At 42.5% G+C, this 20000-nt stretch overlaps 1 protein-coding gene across 6 annotated transcripts in view; it reads left to right on the forward strand.

Annotated features, from left to right (window-relative positions):
• Positions 1-16372, forward strand: part of MINDY1 (MINDY lysine 48 deubiquitinase 1) — a 47277-nt gene extending 30905 nt beyond the window's left edge. For 3 of the 6 annotated variants that reach the window (XM_075607782.1, XM_075607780.1, XM_075607781.1), the window contains exons 2-10: positions 1678-3215; positions 4949-5006; positions 6182-6246; positions 6727-6890; positions 8989-9089; positions 9569-9711; positions 10016-10201; positions 10514-10666; positions 13147-16372. In XM_075607782.1, coding sequence (XP_075463897.1) covers positions 2592-3215; positions 4949-5006; positions 6182-6246; positions 6727-6890; positions 8989-9089; positions 9569-9711; positions 10016-10201; positions 10514-10666; positions 13147-13227 — 1575 coding nt within the window. In that variant the 5' untranslated portion in view covers positions 1678-2591 and the 3' untranslated portion in view covers positions 13228-16372. Of the gene's footprint in view, positions 1-1677; positions 3216-4948; positions 5007-6181; positions 6247-6726; positions 6891-8986; positions 9090-9568; positions 9712-10015; positions 10202-10513; positions 10667-13146 lie in introns of all 6 variants that reach the window. The other 3 variants (XM_075607784.1, XM_075607785.1, XM_075607783.1) reach the window with 3 other exon arrangements.
• Positions 16373-20000: the final 3628 nt, after the last annotated feature.

Genomic DNA, 20000 nt, shown 5'->3' on the forward strand with positions numbered 1-20000 from the left:
ACAAATGTATGTACCCTCATGATGCCGCCCATAGAGCACGCGACCGCGATTCTGGAGAAGACAAGAATTGTATCGTGCGGGGTTCAGCGAATGAGGGCGAACTGCTCATGTGACATCACGGTCACGCCTCCCCCGTCGCCTGGGACTTCGCGTGAGCGGCAGGCACGCGTGATTTCGCGCGCCGCCATTATAATCACAGTCTTTGAGAGGGTTGAAGTTCCTTACAATGCATCTGATCTCAGACACGCTATTAGAGGGTTGGGTTTCCTTACAATGCATCTGATCTCAGACGCGCTATTAGAGAGGGTTGGGGTTCCTTACAATGCATCTGATCTCAGACACGCTATTAGAGGGTTGGGGTTCCTTACAATGCATCTGATCATGCGCTATTAGAGAAGGTTTCTCAAATTTTCACTTGGGGTTCCTTAGCCAAAAAAAGGTTGTAAACCAACGACATAATGTATTGAGGCATTTATTCTGTGTTGTGTTAGTTTTGTGATTGTTGAGAGCTCCCTTGCAGGCTTCTTTCAATGCATTATTAGTAGTGACTTGGTAATTCACAGCTGTTAAGTCTGAGGACCACTGTGAATAGGATATGCGTGTGCTAAGGCCAAAACAAGCCTAATGTTTCATTGTATTTGCACTAATTGAAGTGAGTTCACTACTCCAAGTAGTGAGCCGCACTGCATTCCAGTAAGTGAGCTGTAGTCCCTGTGCAGATGTTTTTCTGTGTTAATTTGACGGGTATACGTAATAATACTATTCTTTCCTAATCTAGCACTGCACAAGGAGTCCCTGCCTACCCTTCAGGGCTTACAATCTTATTTTGGTGCCTGAGGGACTCACCCAAGGTTTAAAAGGAGAGCGGACTCTAGGATAGTATAATATTGTATTAATAGTACCTTTTGATTTGTTATACAGGCATCAAAACATGGTCATCTAAGGATGAGCATGTTGGAAATTTGATCAGCTTTCAATGATGGTCTGGCTATATAGATCAGACCTAACTTGTGCAATCTTCAGTATTCATTGCATAATATCAGCAGCCAAAGTGTTTTATTTAAAGCGGCTATCGTACTTTGGAACATCTTGTGAGAGTAAACATGCAGCATCAATCAATAATATAACTATACCATCCACCCTTCTACAATATAAACTCTCTAAAGCAGGGCTGGGCAACGCCAGTCCTCAAGGACCACCAACATGTCAGGTTTTAAGGATATCCCTGCTTCAGCGCCACTGATTGATCCACCTGTGCTAAAGCAGGGATATCCTGAAAACCTGACCTGTTGGTGGCCCTTGAGGACTGGAGTTGGCCACCCCTGCTCCAACTGTGTATAGTGATACAGTGATATTCTGCATCGTGTGTACAATGCAGCATGAGGACATGAACCTTTGCTTTAAATTAATTCAAATATTGCAGGTTGTGCAGTTATTGCGGGCAATAATAAACCAGTTAAACTCTGCACAACAGGAACTACAAGGTTGTTATGACTTAATATTGATATGTAAAGTTAGCAATCCCTCAAAGTATGCATCTATATTGTGACACATCAATTGCAGGTCTATTTGTAAATAATATTTTCTTGGTATCAGGTAGTGTTCTTAGCAAATCTATGTATTGGGTGTCCCCTCAATACCTATAATGTTCTCTCTTTTTTTTTTTTTCTGTGACAGAGCCCAGGCAAGCGCCTTTCAGATTGAAGAACCCGCTTGTCACTACATATGACAACGACACACTCACGTTGTTTGGTTAAGTCAAGAAAGAAGCAGACAAGGCATTCGCAATCGGGAACAGCCCCAGCGAGCTGAAAATAGAACATGCTTGTTTGATTACATAGCATTAAAAATTAACATTCCCACCAGGAAATGATAACGCAAGGGAGCAGGCTACGCTTTTAAGTGAGCAAAGGAGTGAGCTGACCTTCTAGAAGTGCACATATGTCGTCTTCTGTATCTTAAAAATACTTGTAGTCAATCACTTTAGTTATTTTTTAATTAATTACTTTTCTTGTTATGCAAAATCACCCTGTTCTGCTAGATATATATATATACTGTATATATATATACATATATTTTTTTTTAACAGGGAGGTTCTATGTTTTTAAGTAAGTAAAATATATCTGAGTGAAAAACTATTTTTTTTTTCTTTTTTAAAAGATAAAATATTGACACTAATCTAAAAAAAATATTACATGTACAGTTATAAAGTATTTGTCTGAACAGAAGCCATTAATTAATCTACGGTGACACATTAAGAAGGATAAACCTTTAGTTTAGTGCAGGCCAAAGGAAGCAAACTTTCTATTTAAATTAACTATTGTAAAATGTTGATCGGAACAAACCTTTTTGAATAATATTATATAGTTTGAGGGTTTTTTTGCAAAAAGAAAAGGGGCTCTTTTTTTGATGGGAAAATATTGTTACTTTTTAATATTTGTACAGCTTAATATATATTTTTAAAGCACTAGAAGGGAGCACAGAGATGATATTTCTGTAGAAACTACAGACAGAGCTCTTTTTTATGAATCTGGCGTTAACGGGACAGCATCTTTCTTAGCGTTGGTTTGTTGTTTAACTCGCTCTTCTCAATGGAGTCCCCAACAAATGGTTGTAGAATGGACCAAGGGCACGAAACCAATGTTGAAGCCACCAAAGGAGAAAATTGTGAGGTACCAACAGGGAATGGAAAAGATCTTCTTGTAACTGGTGATGTTCAGGGAGCAGAGAGAGACCGTTTGGAAGTAGATTCAGAAAGAGACTCTGAGCTTGTGTCTGACGCAACAGGAGGCGGTCAGGAAACTGACCAGTGCACATCCCCACTAACCATCAGCAGACAAAGTGGTGTCCCAGAAACAGATGGGGAAACCGAGGATTCAGAGGCTGTGACCGGTTCAATCAAACTTACTGAGCAGTCGGCCTCTGTGGAGTCAGATCAACAGTGGAGCAGTCGGCCTTCAGAAGACAGCACTCAAGGGGAAAATCCTTCTCTGCAAAACCTCTTGTGCTCCAGCACCGCTGCGAGCACTTCCGAAGAGGCGTCAGAAGCTGCTGCTGCTGCTGCCTCCAAATCCTCAGGAATCCAGCCTGAAACAGATTACTACTTTGTGAAGTGGATCAACTGGAAAGGGGAGAGGACCCCTGTGATCACCCAAAGTGAGAATGGTCCGTGTCCACTGCTGGCGATCATGAACATTCTCTTCCTGCGTTGGAAGGTATGAGACACTGAGTAGACTCACAAAGATATGTCTTTAGAGTAAATACTGTAGGTACGGCACACAGACCATTCCCAGGTCTATCTTGTTTATTTAACAACTAACCATAAGGCCTACTATTATTATTCCCAGTAGTTGGTTCTCTATGGATGTTTAAAAGAATTAGCGGTTACACAGTTGCTGTAATAATTTGAAACTCTACAGTTTTCTTTGAATCTCTATTCTTCGTTTAACAGGTTTTAGACGGTATAAAGTGATATGCACATTGCTCTGTATTAAAGTCTTTTTATGGGTATGGTGAAGCATTGCTGCTTCAAAAGCTGGTTTTAAAAGAGCCATTCATAATCCGATAAGTCACTTGACAGGTGACTTTGTAATTATAGACAGGAGGATGTTGACAGGGCAACAAAAAGAAACCTATGTTCTCTCGCTATTCACATAAGAGGGCTAGGAAGAATTCAATCCAATTGAGCGATCCCTATATAGCCACTCGCTAATATAATAAATTCTTTTATTAAACATCTATGTAAAAAGGACAATATACAATGGATAAAATAACAGGGAACTACCGCAGGGGTGGAGATACTTATGAGTCTATTTCTAACAACATCTATTGCTGTCTCTTTGATTGCAAAGAGACAAAAGAGGAGGGGGGTAAGGAGCTAACGTCACCTATAATAATGAATACTCAGTCATTCACACAAAACCAGACATCAAAGGCAGGGACATAGACCTGGTCTAATACATATATTACTTTAGTCTTCCTTGTGTATTCAGGGTCTTTGAGTCTCTAGCCTATGAGTCTAGTGATGAATACTATATCCATTATAGCAAATACAGTATGTACATTTGCACGATCGACTATGTCTCTAATTCAGCTTAAACAGATGCCCCAATAGTTTAAAAGGGTATTTATGTACAAACCATATTACCACAGCACTTGATCTCAGGCTGTCCTGTTATTAGATCTGTACATAGAAGGTGGTGTATGTAGTTTATCCGATATGCCATAATGCACACATAGTATGTATGTAGTACATGTATCCCGTGTGTATACTGAAATGCCGTGAGGCTTGATAACAGATGAATATGACCTGGTTTAGCTGTTAGGATCGTGCTATTTCAGTATGCTCCTTCTCCCTACTCCACTCGTGCGCTCCCTGATGACGTCACGACGGTGACATCACTAAAAACCGACGCACGTTTCACGCCCGCAAAGATGTTTAATAAAAGATTTTATTATATTAGTGAGTGGCTATATAGGGATCACTCCCTAGGATTAAATTCTTCCTAGCCCTCTTATGTGAATAGCACCCAATTCTTAAACACAGATGTAATTTATGTAGGAGAGCGGCAGTATCTCTGTATCCTTTATATGACTTTGTAATTATGCCTGTGCGTGTACACAGCCCACGATTGCACATCACTCTTTCTAGTGGCCAACTCCAGTCCTCAAGGGCCACCAACATGTCTGGTTTTAAGGATATCCCAGCTTCAGCACTGAGCCACTGATTGAGCAACCTTTGCTGAAGCACGGGGATCAATAATATCTGACCTGTTGGTGGCCCTTGGGGCCTGGAGTTGGCCGCCCCTGCATGCGTTGCTAGCAGTAAAAGGTATACTAACTAGGTAACATTACGAGGTGCTTGTGATCCAGAATCGTACTTTATTTTCTTAACATTTTCTTTGGTCTTTTGAAGTCGGTGAACACATTTTTTGTTCTGATTTTCTAGGTGAAACTGCCTCCCAAAAAGGAGGTGATCACTTCCGAGGAGCTGATGGCGCATCTTGGTAAGTGATTACAAATGGTTTATGTATAACACGGACTTGGAAAGCGCCACTGTATGCAAAATGTAACCACACAATGCATCCACAGCCCAATCTTTCCATTCAGTGTATGGGGACATGGCAGCAAGGGGGGCAGAATAATAGACATGATGGCTGAAGCAGATGCATGATTTCCATGGCAACAAGTAGAGCAAGAATCATTATACATTGTTAGAAAAAAATGTAAGCTCGTTAAGTATTGTCATCTTTTTTTCAGTGCTGAAAGGGCCTGTTTTTTAAGAAATTCATTGCCAAATGCCGGCTTCTCTGGTGTTGGTATGACCGCTTAATAGCGATCAGGGCTTCAAGGTAAGGCGCCCAAGGCTCGAAAAGAATATTTGTTCATAATTATTGATTTGTGGCATTTTGCTGTCGATAAGATGCACAATATTGCTAAAGTAATCTGCTCGAGAACCAGAAAAGGGACCTTGGAAAAACCTTTTCTGGGGAACATCCGGTTTCAGATCGTGTAAATAAAGGGCTTGCCGCTGCGTCCATCCACCGTTTTGCGTTTCTTCTAATGATTTATTTGTGCCAAACCACCTCTTATCTCAACAAGCGGTTGTAATTCCCGGAAGAACTAATAACACAGTTTGTTGTTTTCTCTGGATTGCTCTTCTAAGGTCCTGTAAGTAGAAAACTATGATAGACAAAAACCTAATTTCTTTTCTCATATATGGCAATCGTTCCAAACTTTTAAAATGGATTGTGAAAGCCTCCTGATTATTACACCAGTGACTATTTATTTAAAGAGTAAACACTATTGTTAGCTAAATAAAAGTATCATTTGAGTGCCACTGCCACAATAGTTAACAGCTCATGTCCTTTATTACATAATATCTGTTCAAATGTTCGTGTCGGCGCTGCTCGCGACTGTCACCTCTTTGTGCATGATGGCACCGAAATTCGAGGTGTGATGCCAATGTTTGTAAATACCACACATTGTAGCTACTCGCATAGGATATAATAACCTCAGCACTATACCCACAGTGGAAACAGTACATTTTTGAATAACCTGTAGTGGGAAAAAAAATATAAATAGCTACTTGCATACCTCTATCTTAAAGGGACTTATTTTCCGGACTGTGTGGAAGTGTTTCAAACCTTATTAACAACTCCTATTCTCTAATTCCTTGTAGGAGATTGTATTCTGTCTATTCAACCCCAGGAAAATTCAGAAGCTCTACAGCTCAACTTTCAGCAGGTCAGCTCACCCCTTCTTCCCGTTTTAATATCCATAAGCTTTGCCATTCCATTAGTAGCCAAAACTGTTTGTACAGCAAATCAATGCGCCGCTTGTTTGCAACTCGAACATGGGTCAGGACAAGAGTTTATCTACTTTTTAATAGGGGTGAATTTGTTTTTGTTTTTAGGGAGGAGAAGTTTTGGGAGCTGCCAGTGCAAAGTAATAATTATCTCTTGGAGTGATCACAACAATTACATTTGATGAGATACATGGTTTAGTTTGGTTACAAAAAAAAAAAAAGGATTAAACGGCCGATTGTAAGCTCTCCGGCACAGGGACCCCTTTTCTTAATGTCTACCTTTTTATGTATGACGTGCTTCTTCCTGTTATGTCACGTGTGATACTGCAGTAAGGCGCTGTGTATATGGATGGCGATATGTAAATAAAGACATGCATACGTTTGTGCTGATCCTTTTTCTCTTGCTGTGCCTCGTTTAGAATGTGAATGATGCAATGACAGTGCTGCCTAAGCTGTCTACAGGACTCGACGTGAACGTCCGCTTTACCGGGGTGGCTGACTTTGAGTACACACCGGAGTGCATCGTGTTTGACCTTCTGAATATCCCCTTGTACCACGGCTGGCTGGTGGATCCCCAGGTAGCGTGTGTCTGCCTTTGAAATCAGCTGTTATGTCTCAATACTTTCTCATGTGTATAGAAGCGAGGGTTGTCTTATGGCCAATTAGTATTCCGGATCTTAATCCTCTGCTGAAAAAGGTGAACATACGGGTGTATTTGGGCTTGCACATTACTTCTCTGCCTTATATTGCCCACTACCTCGTGTCCCCCAGAGGCTACATTTGACTAATATAGTCAAGTAGTCACTATACTTAGGGGTTCATCTCTATACCCATTCAGGTCCCCTGACCTTTTGGCCCCGGTATAATCCCTTCCTTACACACGTTCTCGGCTCGGGGGATTTTATTCCAATTTTAGCTTTCGCAGTGCATGTTATGTTCACCTTTTTCGGCGTTTTGTTTTTTGTATACTGTTAACAGTTTTATTATTTTTGTTTTTATACCGTTAGAATGCTATGCTTCCATATTCCTTAGTTGGCATATGGACTAGTTAGTCCACTCGGCTATTACCTGGGGTTACTCGCATCCCATTATCCTATTCCCCTTTATTTTTGACCGTGAGTGCATATAAAAGGGACTGCTGTGATCTCTTTGGTCACTCTGTGTTCATTAATTGTGATTTTTTATTTTTTTTTATGCACCGGGTCATTTTTTTCAATTGTGTATATTTTGGTATGAGCGGTGTGACTCCCTCTAATAGCAACTTTACATAAAAAGGCAGCACTTTGTTTGTTTCAAATGGTTTTTTTTTATTAGGCATTTGTACAGTATACAATTATACCTAATATAGGGTTTTTTGTTTTTATACATTGATAGCCTCAACGTGCCGTCGACCCCTGTTTGTGGGTCGAAAAGGCTGGTGAGAAGGGAGAAACAGAAAAAGAGGGGGGGGAGGGGGTAGGTCTCAACCTCCTCAGCTTTCCATCAGAGGTCCGTCCCACGTCTCTTGTGTCTCGTATATGGGGTGGCTCCGTTTTATATGTGGAGGTTTCTATTATGCTGGTTGAGTCAGCCATGGTTCCCAGACTTTGTAAAAGGACGTTGTTATTGTTCTTTTCAGGAAGGCTGATAGTTTTTCCATCAACATTACCTCGTGGATTCTTTTCTTTATTGTTTGCTTGGGGTGGGGGGTGATACCTTCTTCCATGAGGCGGCCACCGCACATCTAGCCGCTGTGAGAATGAAGGAGATTCATTTTCTTATTGGACGGTCTCTGTTCTCTATTGGCCTGGCCAATAAGTAGGTCAGCGGGTCAATGGGTGCAGCACTTTGTTTAATGTAAGGTGTAATTCCTTTTTAAATTCTATTTCTTCTTCACTCTCCTCCCACTGAAACAGCATATTCTTTGCTTTTCTGTAGGAATACACGACTCCTTTTGCATCGCTGTTTTCTGGCAAATACATATCGCCTGCATCTTATTTTTAAGTTTGTTTTCTGTATCTTCTTTCTTTTAAGAACTGATGCTTGATTTGTTTCTGCTGCTGTTCTGTTTTTTTAAATTGTGCTAAAATAAGTGATTTTATTTATATATAGCAATAACCTTTCTGTTTGAACCAACAAAATATATTTTAGATCTGATTTCTCAACTGTAAACAAGAAATACAAATATTCCTGGTGAGCCCATTCACATCTCTCAGGCAGGTCTGCAACACTACCCTTCCACATTCTCTTAGCATAGGGTGATTCCGCTGCAGCTAGGGATTCTGGGAAATGTCTTAACTGTGAACATACTCTCCTTTTGGGTTCAGAATCCCAATTGTTTTTGGAACATGACAGCTTGGGAGAAATAATAACTTTTTCATATAGCGCTTTTCTCCCAATGGGAGCACGTCACAATTCCTGTATAGTGCGCGGTACACTCTATGATTTTGGTGCCTGAGGCAAAGGGAGATAAATTGACTTTCCCAAGGTCACAAGGAGCCAACACTGGGAATTTGCCTGATCCAAACTCCTGGTCAGTGCATTTACTCACTGAGCCACTCCTAATGGTTGTTGGTACACCAAAGTCAGAACCTGATATTGAATGAAGCTTCCCAGTCAGTGTGACACTGAGTCATGCTTGTTTTTTCATTCTTTGCAGTTCAGGAATGTATGACACAAGCTTTATTTACATTTCTGCAGAGCCCAGAGGCTGTCCCGGCTGTTGGAAAACTAAGTTATAACCAGCTGGTGGAAAAGATTATAACCTGCAAACATTCAAATGACCCCAATCTAGTCACAGAAGGTAAATGGAAATGGTATATACAGTGTAGGTGTACAAAATGGCAATAGCCAAAGTGTGTGTGTGTGTGTGTGTGTGTGTACGCGCGCGCCATGGGACATCATTAGCAAAAATAAAGACACCAATGCAGAATAATTGAAAGCGTGTTCTCATTTCCTGCACTATAAATCCGTTGATATTGTGCTTAAAACCGTGTTGCATTACTGTGGAATTCATACGTCATTTTTATGACTGCTGTGTGTAACATGTCGTTACCTTCTTGCTCTTTAACAGCCCTACAAACACCTGCACATTGATTAACTTTCCCCGAAAAGGTCCTCCTCCTCGCGCGCACCCCTGCTTGATCTCATGCAAACTATTATAAACATCCTTCTTGTGCCCGGTGCTGCGAAAGCGTGGCCCTTCCCACTGAAAGCTTATCTCGTCATTCTGTCATGAGAACCTCCCGTTAACTTTATAACACAATTTTTGTCTTTTTGTAGGCCTCATAGCAGAACAGTTCCTGGAATCCACAGCTGCTCAGCTAACCTACCATGGTCTGTGTGAGCTTATGGCGGCAGTGAAGGAGGGGGAGCTGAATGTTTTCTTTAGGAATAATCACTTCAGTACACTTATAAAGCACAAGGTACGATTTCTTTCATTGTTTACTCGCCTATTGGTTTTGCAAACGCTGATCAGTATCATGGACTCCTGGCTCACACTGTACTGAAGTATTCGGCTGTCACGTGGGAATCGAATAGACTGGAGAAGGTATATAGGGAAGTACTTCCTTTTTTTTTTCCCCTTATCATGGCTTGTTTATTTGAAATTTTATAGTTTCAAGCTTTTGAGCAATTGGAATCGCAGCTTTTTTAAACAAAAAAATTGGCCTACAGTTCACAGAAATGGCGTTGGCCAAGTCATAACCAAATGGGCACTTTTCTTTGCAGGGTCATTTATACCTTCTGGTCACTGACCAAGGTTTTCTGCAAGAGGAGAAGGTGATCTGGGAGAGCCTACACAATGTAGAAGGAGACAGCTGCTTCTGTGACTCCGACTTTCACCTGACACAGCACTTGGAAAAAGAGGCTTCGTTCAACAGCTCTCAACAGCTGCAACAAAGGCAGGTTGATCAGGTAAGGAGTTCTGTAGCCTGAACACCTCCAGTGCCATCCCTACAATGTTTCTATGTGATGTGCTAAGAAACTGGTTTGACACCATGGAGAGATTCACTTTGGAAGGGGTATTGGAACTGGATCCCGCATTAACTGCCCTTCCAGTCAATAGCCGTTGACGCTGGATCGTGCTCTGATTCTCCGTATCGGAGCTTTAGTGTATCCCGCCCTGTGTTTATTTACAGTGTCATTATTTTTGCTTTATGACCATAGCAATCCAGTCTCTCCCTCTCCCTCTCTGTATTATACTATAAGCAGTGTGCTCTTTTTCAGGATTATATGATCGCTTTGTCATTGCAACAGCAGCAGCAGGGACCACTGCCAATGAGTGACCTAGAGCTCGCTAGACAGCTGCAGCAGGAGGAGTACCAGCAGCAGCAGCAGCAGGAACCACAGCAGCAGCCCCCCCAGCAGCCCCCCCAGCAGGTACAGCGGCTCTTGTGATGCTCGTTAGCAATGTTTCTTACATTTAGCGCAGGGAGATATATGCCACCTCAGGCAACGGTGGCAACACAGGTGTACAATGTGATACTTCCCATTATTTGTTCACCGGGCAACTCCTATTGACTGTCCCCAAATCACAAGATGAGTCACACAAATAGGAGCAAATTCCTGAAAGTGGCTTTACCTCGTGTGTTTCTTTTAAAACATTATTAATATTTATTTTTTTATTATGTTTTTTTTTCCCGGCTGGACACAGAAAATGTCTGTTTAAAGTCCTGCGGGCCAATAGGAAGCTGCGACATCATACCTGGCGGCTTCCTATTGGCCCAGGTGTCGCGGGACCTTTAAACAGAAGTGAGATACCGGCATGACCTTCTGATGTTAGTATCTCCGGGAGCAGGGGGTTCGCAGAGCTGGAATGAACGCGGTTGAGCTCCGGAGACCCCCTGCTTCCCACCTAAGGAGGATAAAACCTTTTATTTTATTTTTATTTTTTATGCAATGGTGAAAATGGGCACAAGGTGAAAATGCTTTACTTTGAGCTAGTTTTGCTCCAAACTCGCCTTGATACACATCCCTTCCTTATTTGCACATTCCAACAGTCCTGACAGCTGCACCTCAAACACTGAATGGTGAGTGGGAAACCCAATCATTGGTGAGACATGACTGTGCTTGGGGTGTTTGTTTTTTGTATTAAGGAAAAATGTGGAAACACCATTTAAATGTTTGCCTGGATCCACAAAGTTATCGGCTATCCTCAGTAATAGGACGACTATGACCAAGTACATGTTTGGTTTTACATTGCACTTGTTTATTTTTTAAATGATATGCCAAACAAACTACTCTCATTGTATGTGTATTTGAGTTAAACTCTGGAGTTGTGAAAGCTGAATCCCTGCGACACCGGCTTAATGCTGGGTACAGACACCATGCATAGGTTACATGGTAGCTTAGCTAAAGCCTTGGCAAAAATTCTCCCCCATATAAAACACAGTACAGCACAACCCAGCAGTGCCTCGTAGCCCCCAGCACCCTCCTTCTATCCTCGTGTAAACATTGCACCATAAAGGAGTCACATGATCGCAAGATAGTCAACATGAAAGCATTCTCCTGCTACATTAAATGGCTCTATTAGGAAGACTGGGAAGGTATAAAGCCATGGGACTGATGCACAGACAACCGTTCAGATGTTTAGACAAGGGGCACAAGGCAGCAGTCTGCTCGCACGGCGATAAGCTGCTGGATGCAGGGAGACCATAACCACATTATACGGGTAGTGGTAGTCTGCCGGTTTCAGGTCCACTAGGTATGTGTTCTTTTCACTTGTTTAAAACTATAATATATAGGTTACTGGCTAGATAGTTTCTGATGTAGTAGATAGGACTTGGTTATAGTGGTATGAGCTCATTCATTAATATGGGCAATTGGTATACCAACTACCACACCGCTGACTAACTTTTATCTACTGAGGAAGCATTGATTACATATGCTTAACATTAGACCAACTGAGTCACCAGTTATAGTGTGTGATCAGAGCTGCATAAGAGCTCAAATAGCACATTCATTCTGCCGCACAGTATCACATGTTTGTACTGGTGGCCATATGTGTTATGGGAGCGACACTCCATTAACACTCTGAGTGCCGGTACACTGTAGCTCACTACATGTATCTACGGATAGGAGCACTCTAATAGTTATACAGGCTGTTATGTCACCAACAGCGTACAACTAATTAAGATAATTAATTGCTATAGGAGTTAGGTTATTTAGATACTGAGATATGATACATTAGTACACACATCCATTGCCATAACTCCTCCTATATACCTAGTTAGACCTCAGCAGGGGCTATCTGTATACCAGACCCCTTTCAGATAGTTGATTCAATCAAGCTCAACTATTTGTTTTATTAAGTGATCCAGAGTGGCTACAGCACTCGACATAGGATCAACAGCGTGTGTCCAAAGTCTCTTTATTTTAATCACTTTTATTTTAGATATCATGATAATTAAAGGTTAATTTTAATTCATTCATATACCAATCAGCAGAGGGGTGTGAGTGCTACAAGTTGGGTTACTGGTCTTCGTTTTGTTCTCTCTCACTTACTTACCCAATAGCACCTCTCCCTTACATCTGTATTCATATCCACATACTTGTATTAAGCTGCAGTGGGGTTTCCTTATGGTTAGGCTAGGGGTGGCCAGGTACAGTATTAGAGATCCCTGCTTCAGCACAGGTGGCTCATTCAGAATGATTGAGCCACCTGTGCTGAAGTAGGGCGATCTTTAAAACCTGTTGGTAGCCTTTGAGGACTGTCGTTGGCCACTGCTGGTTTAGACGGTGGAAAATGTTTAGGAGCCTAGCACTGGCTGTATGATATTATAGGTAGACGCGTTCCTGGTGTTTTTAATATAAGGTATTATCCTGCATTGCATACTTTTTTTTTTTTTTGTGTATTTCAGGCGAGAGCACAGACGTCAGGACGCCCTTCTGGGGAGCGCAGACCGCGACAAAAGCAAGACTCTGATTGCATCCTGCTATAGCTTCGAACAGGCGGGATGAAAGGTTTACAGCGGGGGGTGCAGCGCAAACCACTTCACATTGCAAAATAGGGATGCAGTTTGGTCCTGTTGTCCAGCATGGAACTGGTTTAAGCTGCACCCACTCAGTGTGCGTGTGTGTGTGTGGTCTTAGGCCCTTTTCTAAGCACCCAAGTAAACAGTGTTTATTCCTCCCCCCTTATAAAACATGAAGTAATGTAGCGGTGAAAGATTTCCAACAACACTATCTACTCTCCAATATGCTTTCTTGTATTTCTGCAGTTTGAATTTTGATAGCTTCACGGAGAGGACTTTTCTGACCAATTGCTAATAATAATAATGCCGTGACTTTAGATATGGACAGAGGCTAAAAGGTTACCGTACGTGGGGCTTCCTCTGGGTTTGTACAACATGCTTGTAAAGCTGCTATAACTACTTGCACCATATGAAGGTGCTACAACCCCTGATGTTTTCCACACACCGTATTAGACCGGTGTAAATACCCTGCAGTGCGATTTACTTGCAGACGGCGTCCTATTCGTTGTCCGACTGAGTTGAGCAGGATAGCGACACGCTGCACCCTTCGCTACCAGACCACTGCGTTGGGGGTGATGTCACACACTGTCACTTGTCAAAGTGGAACTGCAAACCCTGCACTATAGCAGACACCGCTTATTGTTTAATACGCCATTTCGGTGGAAATTTGATGAAATATTAAACCCTTCATATGTAAGTGATATTTTCAGATGGTAGAAATTTTCCTCTCTTTAAAAAAAAAAAAAAAAAAATAATAAATCCAACCAGTGATATATTTTTTTTCTTATTTTTTTTTTCTTCTTACATAATTTGAAATGGAGTAATCACTGGGTGTCACATCAACCACTGCCATCAGTGAGAAGCACAACCAGGGGCACCTTTCCATGCAGTGGGATGTTGCTGAGATGTGGAACAGACTATACCAGACAATGTTCCGTTGGAACGATCATTTCTTAGGCTCACACTTCTTTCTACGTTGATCTGTCTCGTTGTTACAGTCCTGCATAATACACCATGGCAGTCATTCTCTATTTAAATATACTTTTGACTTAAAACAATTTAACTCCATCCTTGCTAGTAGCCAATAATACACGGCAAGCTCATCAGACAGTGAAACGGTTAACAACAAACTTGGTGTGAGAGGGAAATAACGCCAGCACATTGTAACAAGAAAGCAGCATTTCCTTTTGGTTTATATTTTTTTTTTTTTTTTTAAGGCTCAGTTATTTTGACAACTTACTGTTTTAGCATTATATGAGGCCAATTCTGCGATCTACGCACAGCCAGACGTATTGAGAACGGAAAGCTGGCATTGACTTTTTAAGGCAGAAAGGCTATATAAGTGGTAAGGCAGGGGTAGCCAACTCCCGTCCTCAAGAGCTACCAACAGGTCAGGTTTTCAGGCTATCCCTGCTTCAGCACGAGGCTCAATCTTCAACTGAGTATCAGGTGCTGAAGCAGGGATAACCTGAACCTGACCTGTTGGTAGCTCTTGAGGACTGGAGTTGGCTATCCCTATGGTAAGGCATCTTGAAACTTTATCTATTACACATTTTACATGGGTGAATGACTTTATATCCTTCTCTCTGTTAGTAAATGTCTCCTGGCTTTTGCTGTGTTCTGCAGGTAACTTTTTGTCTCTGGTTCCACAAGCAAACTTACCAATGTCTTTATTTTAGTTCCTTTGCTACATTCCAAAGCTTTATCATCAGTCACATGAGGTGTCAGCTCTCTGTTCATTTACAGTAAATAAAACTGCATGTAGGTGAGCCAGCTTTTTTTTTTCTTCGTATTCTGGACGTCATTACACCTTATTCTACTTGCCAGGAGTCACAGAGAGGAATATGACTGTGAGCAGGGCATAACAGTGCCTTTTACCCAGCTGGTCTACCTACCACTAAGACCCAGCGCACCTCCCACCAGGAGCCAGGGCAAGGGACACTGCCACAGAGTAGAAATGTTGAAAAATAAGGGTGATGGGGGAGTGTTTTACTTCGAGAGGAACTCTGATCTGAATTCGCTTCAAATTGGGACCGCTGCGTTATCACACAGTTTGGACAGTGTTAATGGATGAGGATTATAGGAGCGATGTGCACAATTAGTTTGTTCTGTTGTGTTTTTTTACCTGGGCCTCTTAACCAGTTTAGTTCGCAGGATGTGGCAAACTCAATCCAATTAGTGTGTTTTTTTTTTTTTTTTTATCTGGGGCTTTGTTTTTTAAATTCATCACTGCGTGCGTGCGTGTGTGCGCCCTCCGGCATGATGTCATGAACTAAAGAGAAGAGCCAGTGAAATGTAGACACCTTGCAGAGCACTTTTCTAGTATGGGAGACGATTCTCATTGCCCCAGGGGGACTTCTATGTACCAGAGTAAATTTAGCAGTTTACCAAAATAAAATATATTTAAATTAAAAAAAAAACCTTAGGTATTTTTTTTTTTTTTTTAAAGACCTATTTCAGAGGAATCTCCCGATTCCCCCAATCTGAATTGCAAGAGGCCCCACGTGTAAGACCAGGAAACGAGGATAGCCCAAGACAATGAATCACAAGATTATTATGCATTGGGTCATATTCCCCCAGTTCCCCCCAGAATGGGGACAGATCAGGGGTGGGACACTCCAGGCCTAAAGGGCCACCTGCGCTGAAGCTGGGATATCCTTAAAACCATGACCTGTTGGTGGCCCTTGAGGACTGGAGTTTCCCCCACTGTAGCAGTGAAACGGTCATGCCTTTATTTTGTTAAGTAGTGTAGTTTGACTTTTTTTTTTTTTAATTTCTAGCAAACCTGGTTTAAATGGGCCATTACGTTGCCATTACTGCTAGGTTCTAGATGTTTTCATGAATAGAAGTATAATCAAGAGTGCCCCGAAGTACCAGGATTCACATTTCCATTACCCAGAACATGTTTCTCCCTCTGTACATCCGTCACCAAGTTATTCCAGTTGTTTGCATATGTTTTCTTTCATAAATGTCAAAGCACTTAATACAGAACTGCATGCCCCAGCCTCTGTTTTACCATTAATCCCACCCCTTTCTAACGGCCAGCACTGTGAATACTTTTTGCTATATGTGCACCGTGTAACACAATCATATTAAAGACTTGTCAATAAAACTGTTGTGTCATTTTGTTCATGTGATCAGTCAGGACGGGAGGGTTTTTGAAAAGCAAATTGTAAATACATTTGGGGGGTTTAGAACAAAATGGTTTGAACAGTCAATGGGCTTGATTTTATTACGTGTGAGTGCCAATCTGGGGCTACCACGCGGAAAGCCACGGCGATGTCACCTTAGATCAGGGATTCTCCATTCCAGTCCTCAAGACACAGGTCAGGTTTTAAGGATATCCCTGCTTCAGCACAGGTGGTACCACTGCATTGGAGAATAAGGCCCAAATGTGCCAGTACTGATTTATAATACCATAAGGATGACGGATATTCTGATTTATGGTTTAAAGCACATTCTGAATAAACTGGGGTTTTTTTTTTTTTTTAAATACACATTTTAATGTGAAGTTGTGGAAAATAGGTCAAATCGTCAGAGGCTAGGAAATGTACGACACCCTCGAGATAAAATAAAGACATTTTCACCAAAATGGGATTGTTAAAATGGGGCCAGAGCAAAATGCCACAACTGTCAAACAGACCTGTCAGAAACGATTAATCGTACCCCAGGGAAAACTCCAGACCGTTCTAGTCCTTCCTTTTGGGATTTCTTCTTGAGTACAAGTTTCCTAGCGCCCCTTGGGGAGGCACCGTTTTGTCTTCTTTTTGCCTTAATTAGATGAATATTGGTAGAAATAGAATTCTGGTACAGATTACTTTGGTTTGAGTATACAGAACAAGTAATATCTAAAATTGGAATATTTTTAACTTTTATCCTAAACACAAGCCTATGCAGGACATTATTTACTGAGCAAACATGATCCTAGATTATTGAGATTATCATGCTGATTTAACCTGTAACATATTAAGAACTCATTTCGATTTTCAATATAACGTTGAGACTTTTGCCCTTATCCCGTTGGCTGTCATTTATTTATTAAAAAAAGGTTTTACCGGGAAGTAATACATCGAGAGTTACCTCTCGTTTTCACGTATGTCCTGGGCACAGAGTTGTGATGACAAATACATAGTTACATTAAATTAACAGGGTTATACATTATATATAAAGACATTGCATGAACTATTACAGATAATATATGTTATAGGCGTATGTAACAGTTACAGACCAGGTTAAAAATGTGAGACAGCTTTAGTTTTGAAAGAACTTCGACTGGGGGCGGCTGTGAGAGTCTCCGGCAGACTGTTCCAGGTGGGAGTTGCGCTGTAAGAGAAGGAGGAGCGGCCGGATACACTTTGTTGAACTTTGGAGTCAAATCTCAGGTGATAAGTGCTCCGTGTATGATGGGATGCAACACAATGTTTTACAAGCCCCTTGAACACAAAACTTTATAAATAACATATTGGCAAAGAACTTGAAAGTTTAAAGAAAACCATTCTCCAGATCTGCCCTCATACGTTAATGTGTGATGTGTTAAACAGGTCCCACCCATAGCTTGAACAATAACTCACAGAGATGTGATCCTAGTGCAGGTAAAGGTGAATGTACAGTAAGTATTTCCTGAATTTCTGCCAAAGCAGGGACTATAATTACGCAGCAAAACAAGTGAGTTGGGTGGAAACAGTGTTTTTATTATTCCAAGATGTTTAACCATTTGTTAACAGACGGCACGCTATGAGCGACAGGTCCCTGCTGGCCGCGCAAGATTATTATAGTTTAAGTGCCAATTTATTCCGCAGCGCGGTACAGAGTTATGTATATCACATGAACAGAATGATTTACCAAATAAGGACAAACATACACAAGTCCCTGATCCAAGGAGCTTACACTCTAGAGCGAATAAGGTGCAATGTTGGAACAAAAGGTAAAGTGGCTGCTTGTTGCGGAACGGAGTGTGTCTCAGGGTGGGGTATGGTGCAGCCACTCAGCTGGTCCCAATATGGTTGGGGGGGAGGAGACAGGGCCACCGAGAGGGAGGGGGGGCAGAAGGTAGTGGTGTCCCAGGCCCGGTGGTGGGGGGCCCGGCAGCGCAAATTGGGCCCAACATCTGGCCAGGCCCGGCTGCCGGTCCTCTCCCGGCCGGGCCCCGGCTCTCTCAGATGCAGGCCTCTATCACTGTCCCATGCCGATGGGCCTCTGTGACGTCAGCGTGCCGGAAGTAGGCGTGGCCCAGCATCCGGCACGCGAAGGTATGGAGGGCGGCCTGGCGCGCGCCAGCTCGGCGTGGGACTGAGGGATTGAGGGCTGCAGTGAGTGAGCCGGGGCCCGGCCGGGAGAGGACCGGCAGCCGCGCCTGGCCAGAGGTTGGGCCCAACTTGCAGTGCCGGCCGGACGAGCCCCCTGCAGACAGTCCACAAGGTAAGTCTGGGTTTTTTAGATATGTATGGGGGGGAGTGGGGGTCTTGTTTATTTGTATTGGGGGAGTAGCGGTCTTGTTTATTTGTATTGGGGGAGTGGGGGTCTTGTTTATTTGTATTGGGGGAGTGGGGGTCTTGTTTATTTGTATTGGGGGAGTAGCGGTCTTGTTTATTTGTATTGGGGGAGTGGGGGTCTTGTTTATTTGTATTGGGGGAGTGGGGGTCTTGTTTATTTGTATTGGGGGAGTGGGGGTCTTGTTTATTTGTATTGGGTGAGTGGGGATCTTGTTTATTTGTATTGGGGGAGTGGGGGTCTTGTTTATTTGTATTGGGTGAGTGGGGGTCTTGTTTATTTGTATTGGGGGAGTGGGGGTCTTGTTTATTTGTATTGGAGTGGGGGTCTTGTTTATATGTATTGGGGGAGTGAGGGTCTTGTTTATATGTATTAGGAGATGGGGGGTCTTGTTATATGAATTGGGGGAGTGGGGGGCTTTTAAAAATGTATTGGGGCTTTTAAAATGTATTGGGGAAGTGGGGGGCTTTTAAATATGTATTGGGGAGTGGGGGGCTTTTAAAAATGTATTGGGGGAGTGGGGGGCTTTTTAATATGTTTTAGGGGGGTGGGGTTATATTGTGGGGGGGAGTGAGTGAGGAAAAGAGGGAGTAAGAGTGAGATGCAGGGGAGAGAAATACATGTGAGGCGGGAGGGGGGTTATTGAGGATGAGGGAGTGAGATGGAGGGAGGGGAGAGAAATACATGTGAGGCGGGAGGGGGGTTATTGAGGATGAGGGAGTGAGATGGAGGGGAGAGAAATACATGGGAAGAGGGTGGGAAAAAGCGGTGACTCGTGAGGTGGGAAATGGGGGGGGGACTCGCAATACCACCATGGTTTGGGGGGGGGGGGGGCGTAACTCTAGTCCTGGGCCCCGGGAAATCTGTCTGTGGCCTCTCTCTGGAACTCCCTACCACCCACCATCAGACTCTCCCCCAGCTTTCAGACATTTAAAAACTGTCTGAAAACTCAATTTTTCAAGGAAGATTAATCTGGTTTATCCCTAACATCCCCCCCACGGCCACAGAATGTAGTGTAATACACAAGATGCCCACAGGGTGTCAGGAGAGTGTTCACACCGTTGTTCAGTCATATACTGGTATTTATTTAATGTCCATGAGCGGTACACCGTGCATCTCAAATTCAGCAAAGTAACAAAAACAAAAAACATTCATGTATTGTAAAGTTATATTTTCTGGGACTCATAACCACTGAAGTTTCTGAAAAATGCTTTAGAATTTAGCCGTGATCACCAGTCACATTCACATGC

This window comes from Ascaphus truei, chromosome 7, assembly GCF_040206685.1.
Source record: "Ascaphus truei isolate aAscTru1 chromosome 7, aAscTru1.hap1, whole genome shotgun sequence".
NCBI classification, from domain to species: Eukaryota; Metazoa; Chordata; class Amphibia; order Anura; family Ascaphidae; genus Ascaphus; species Ascaphus truei.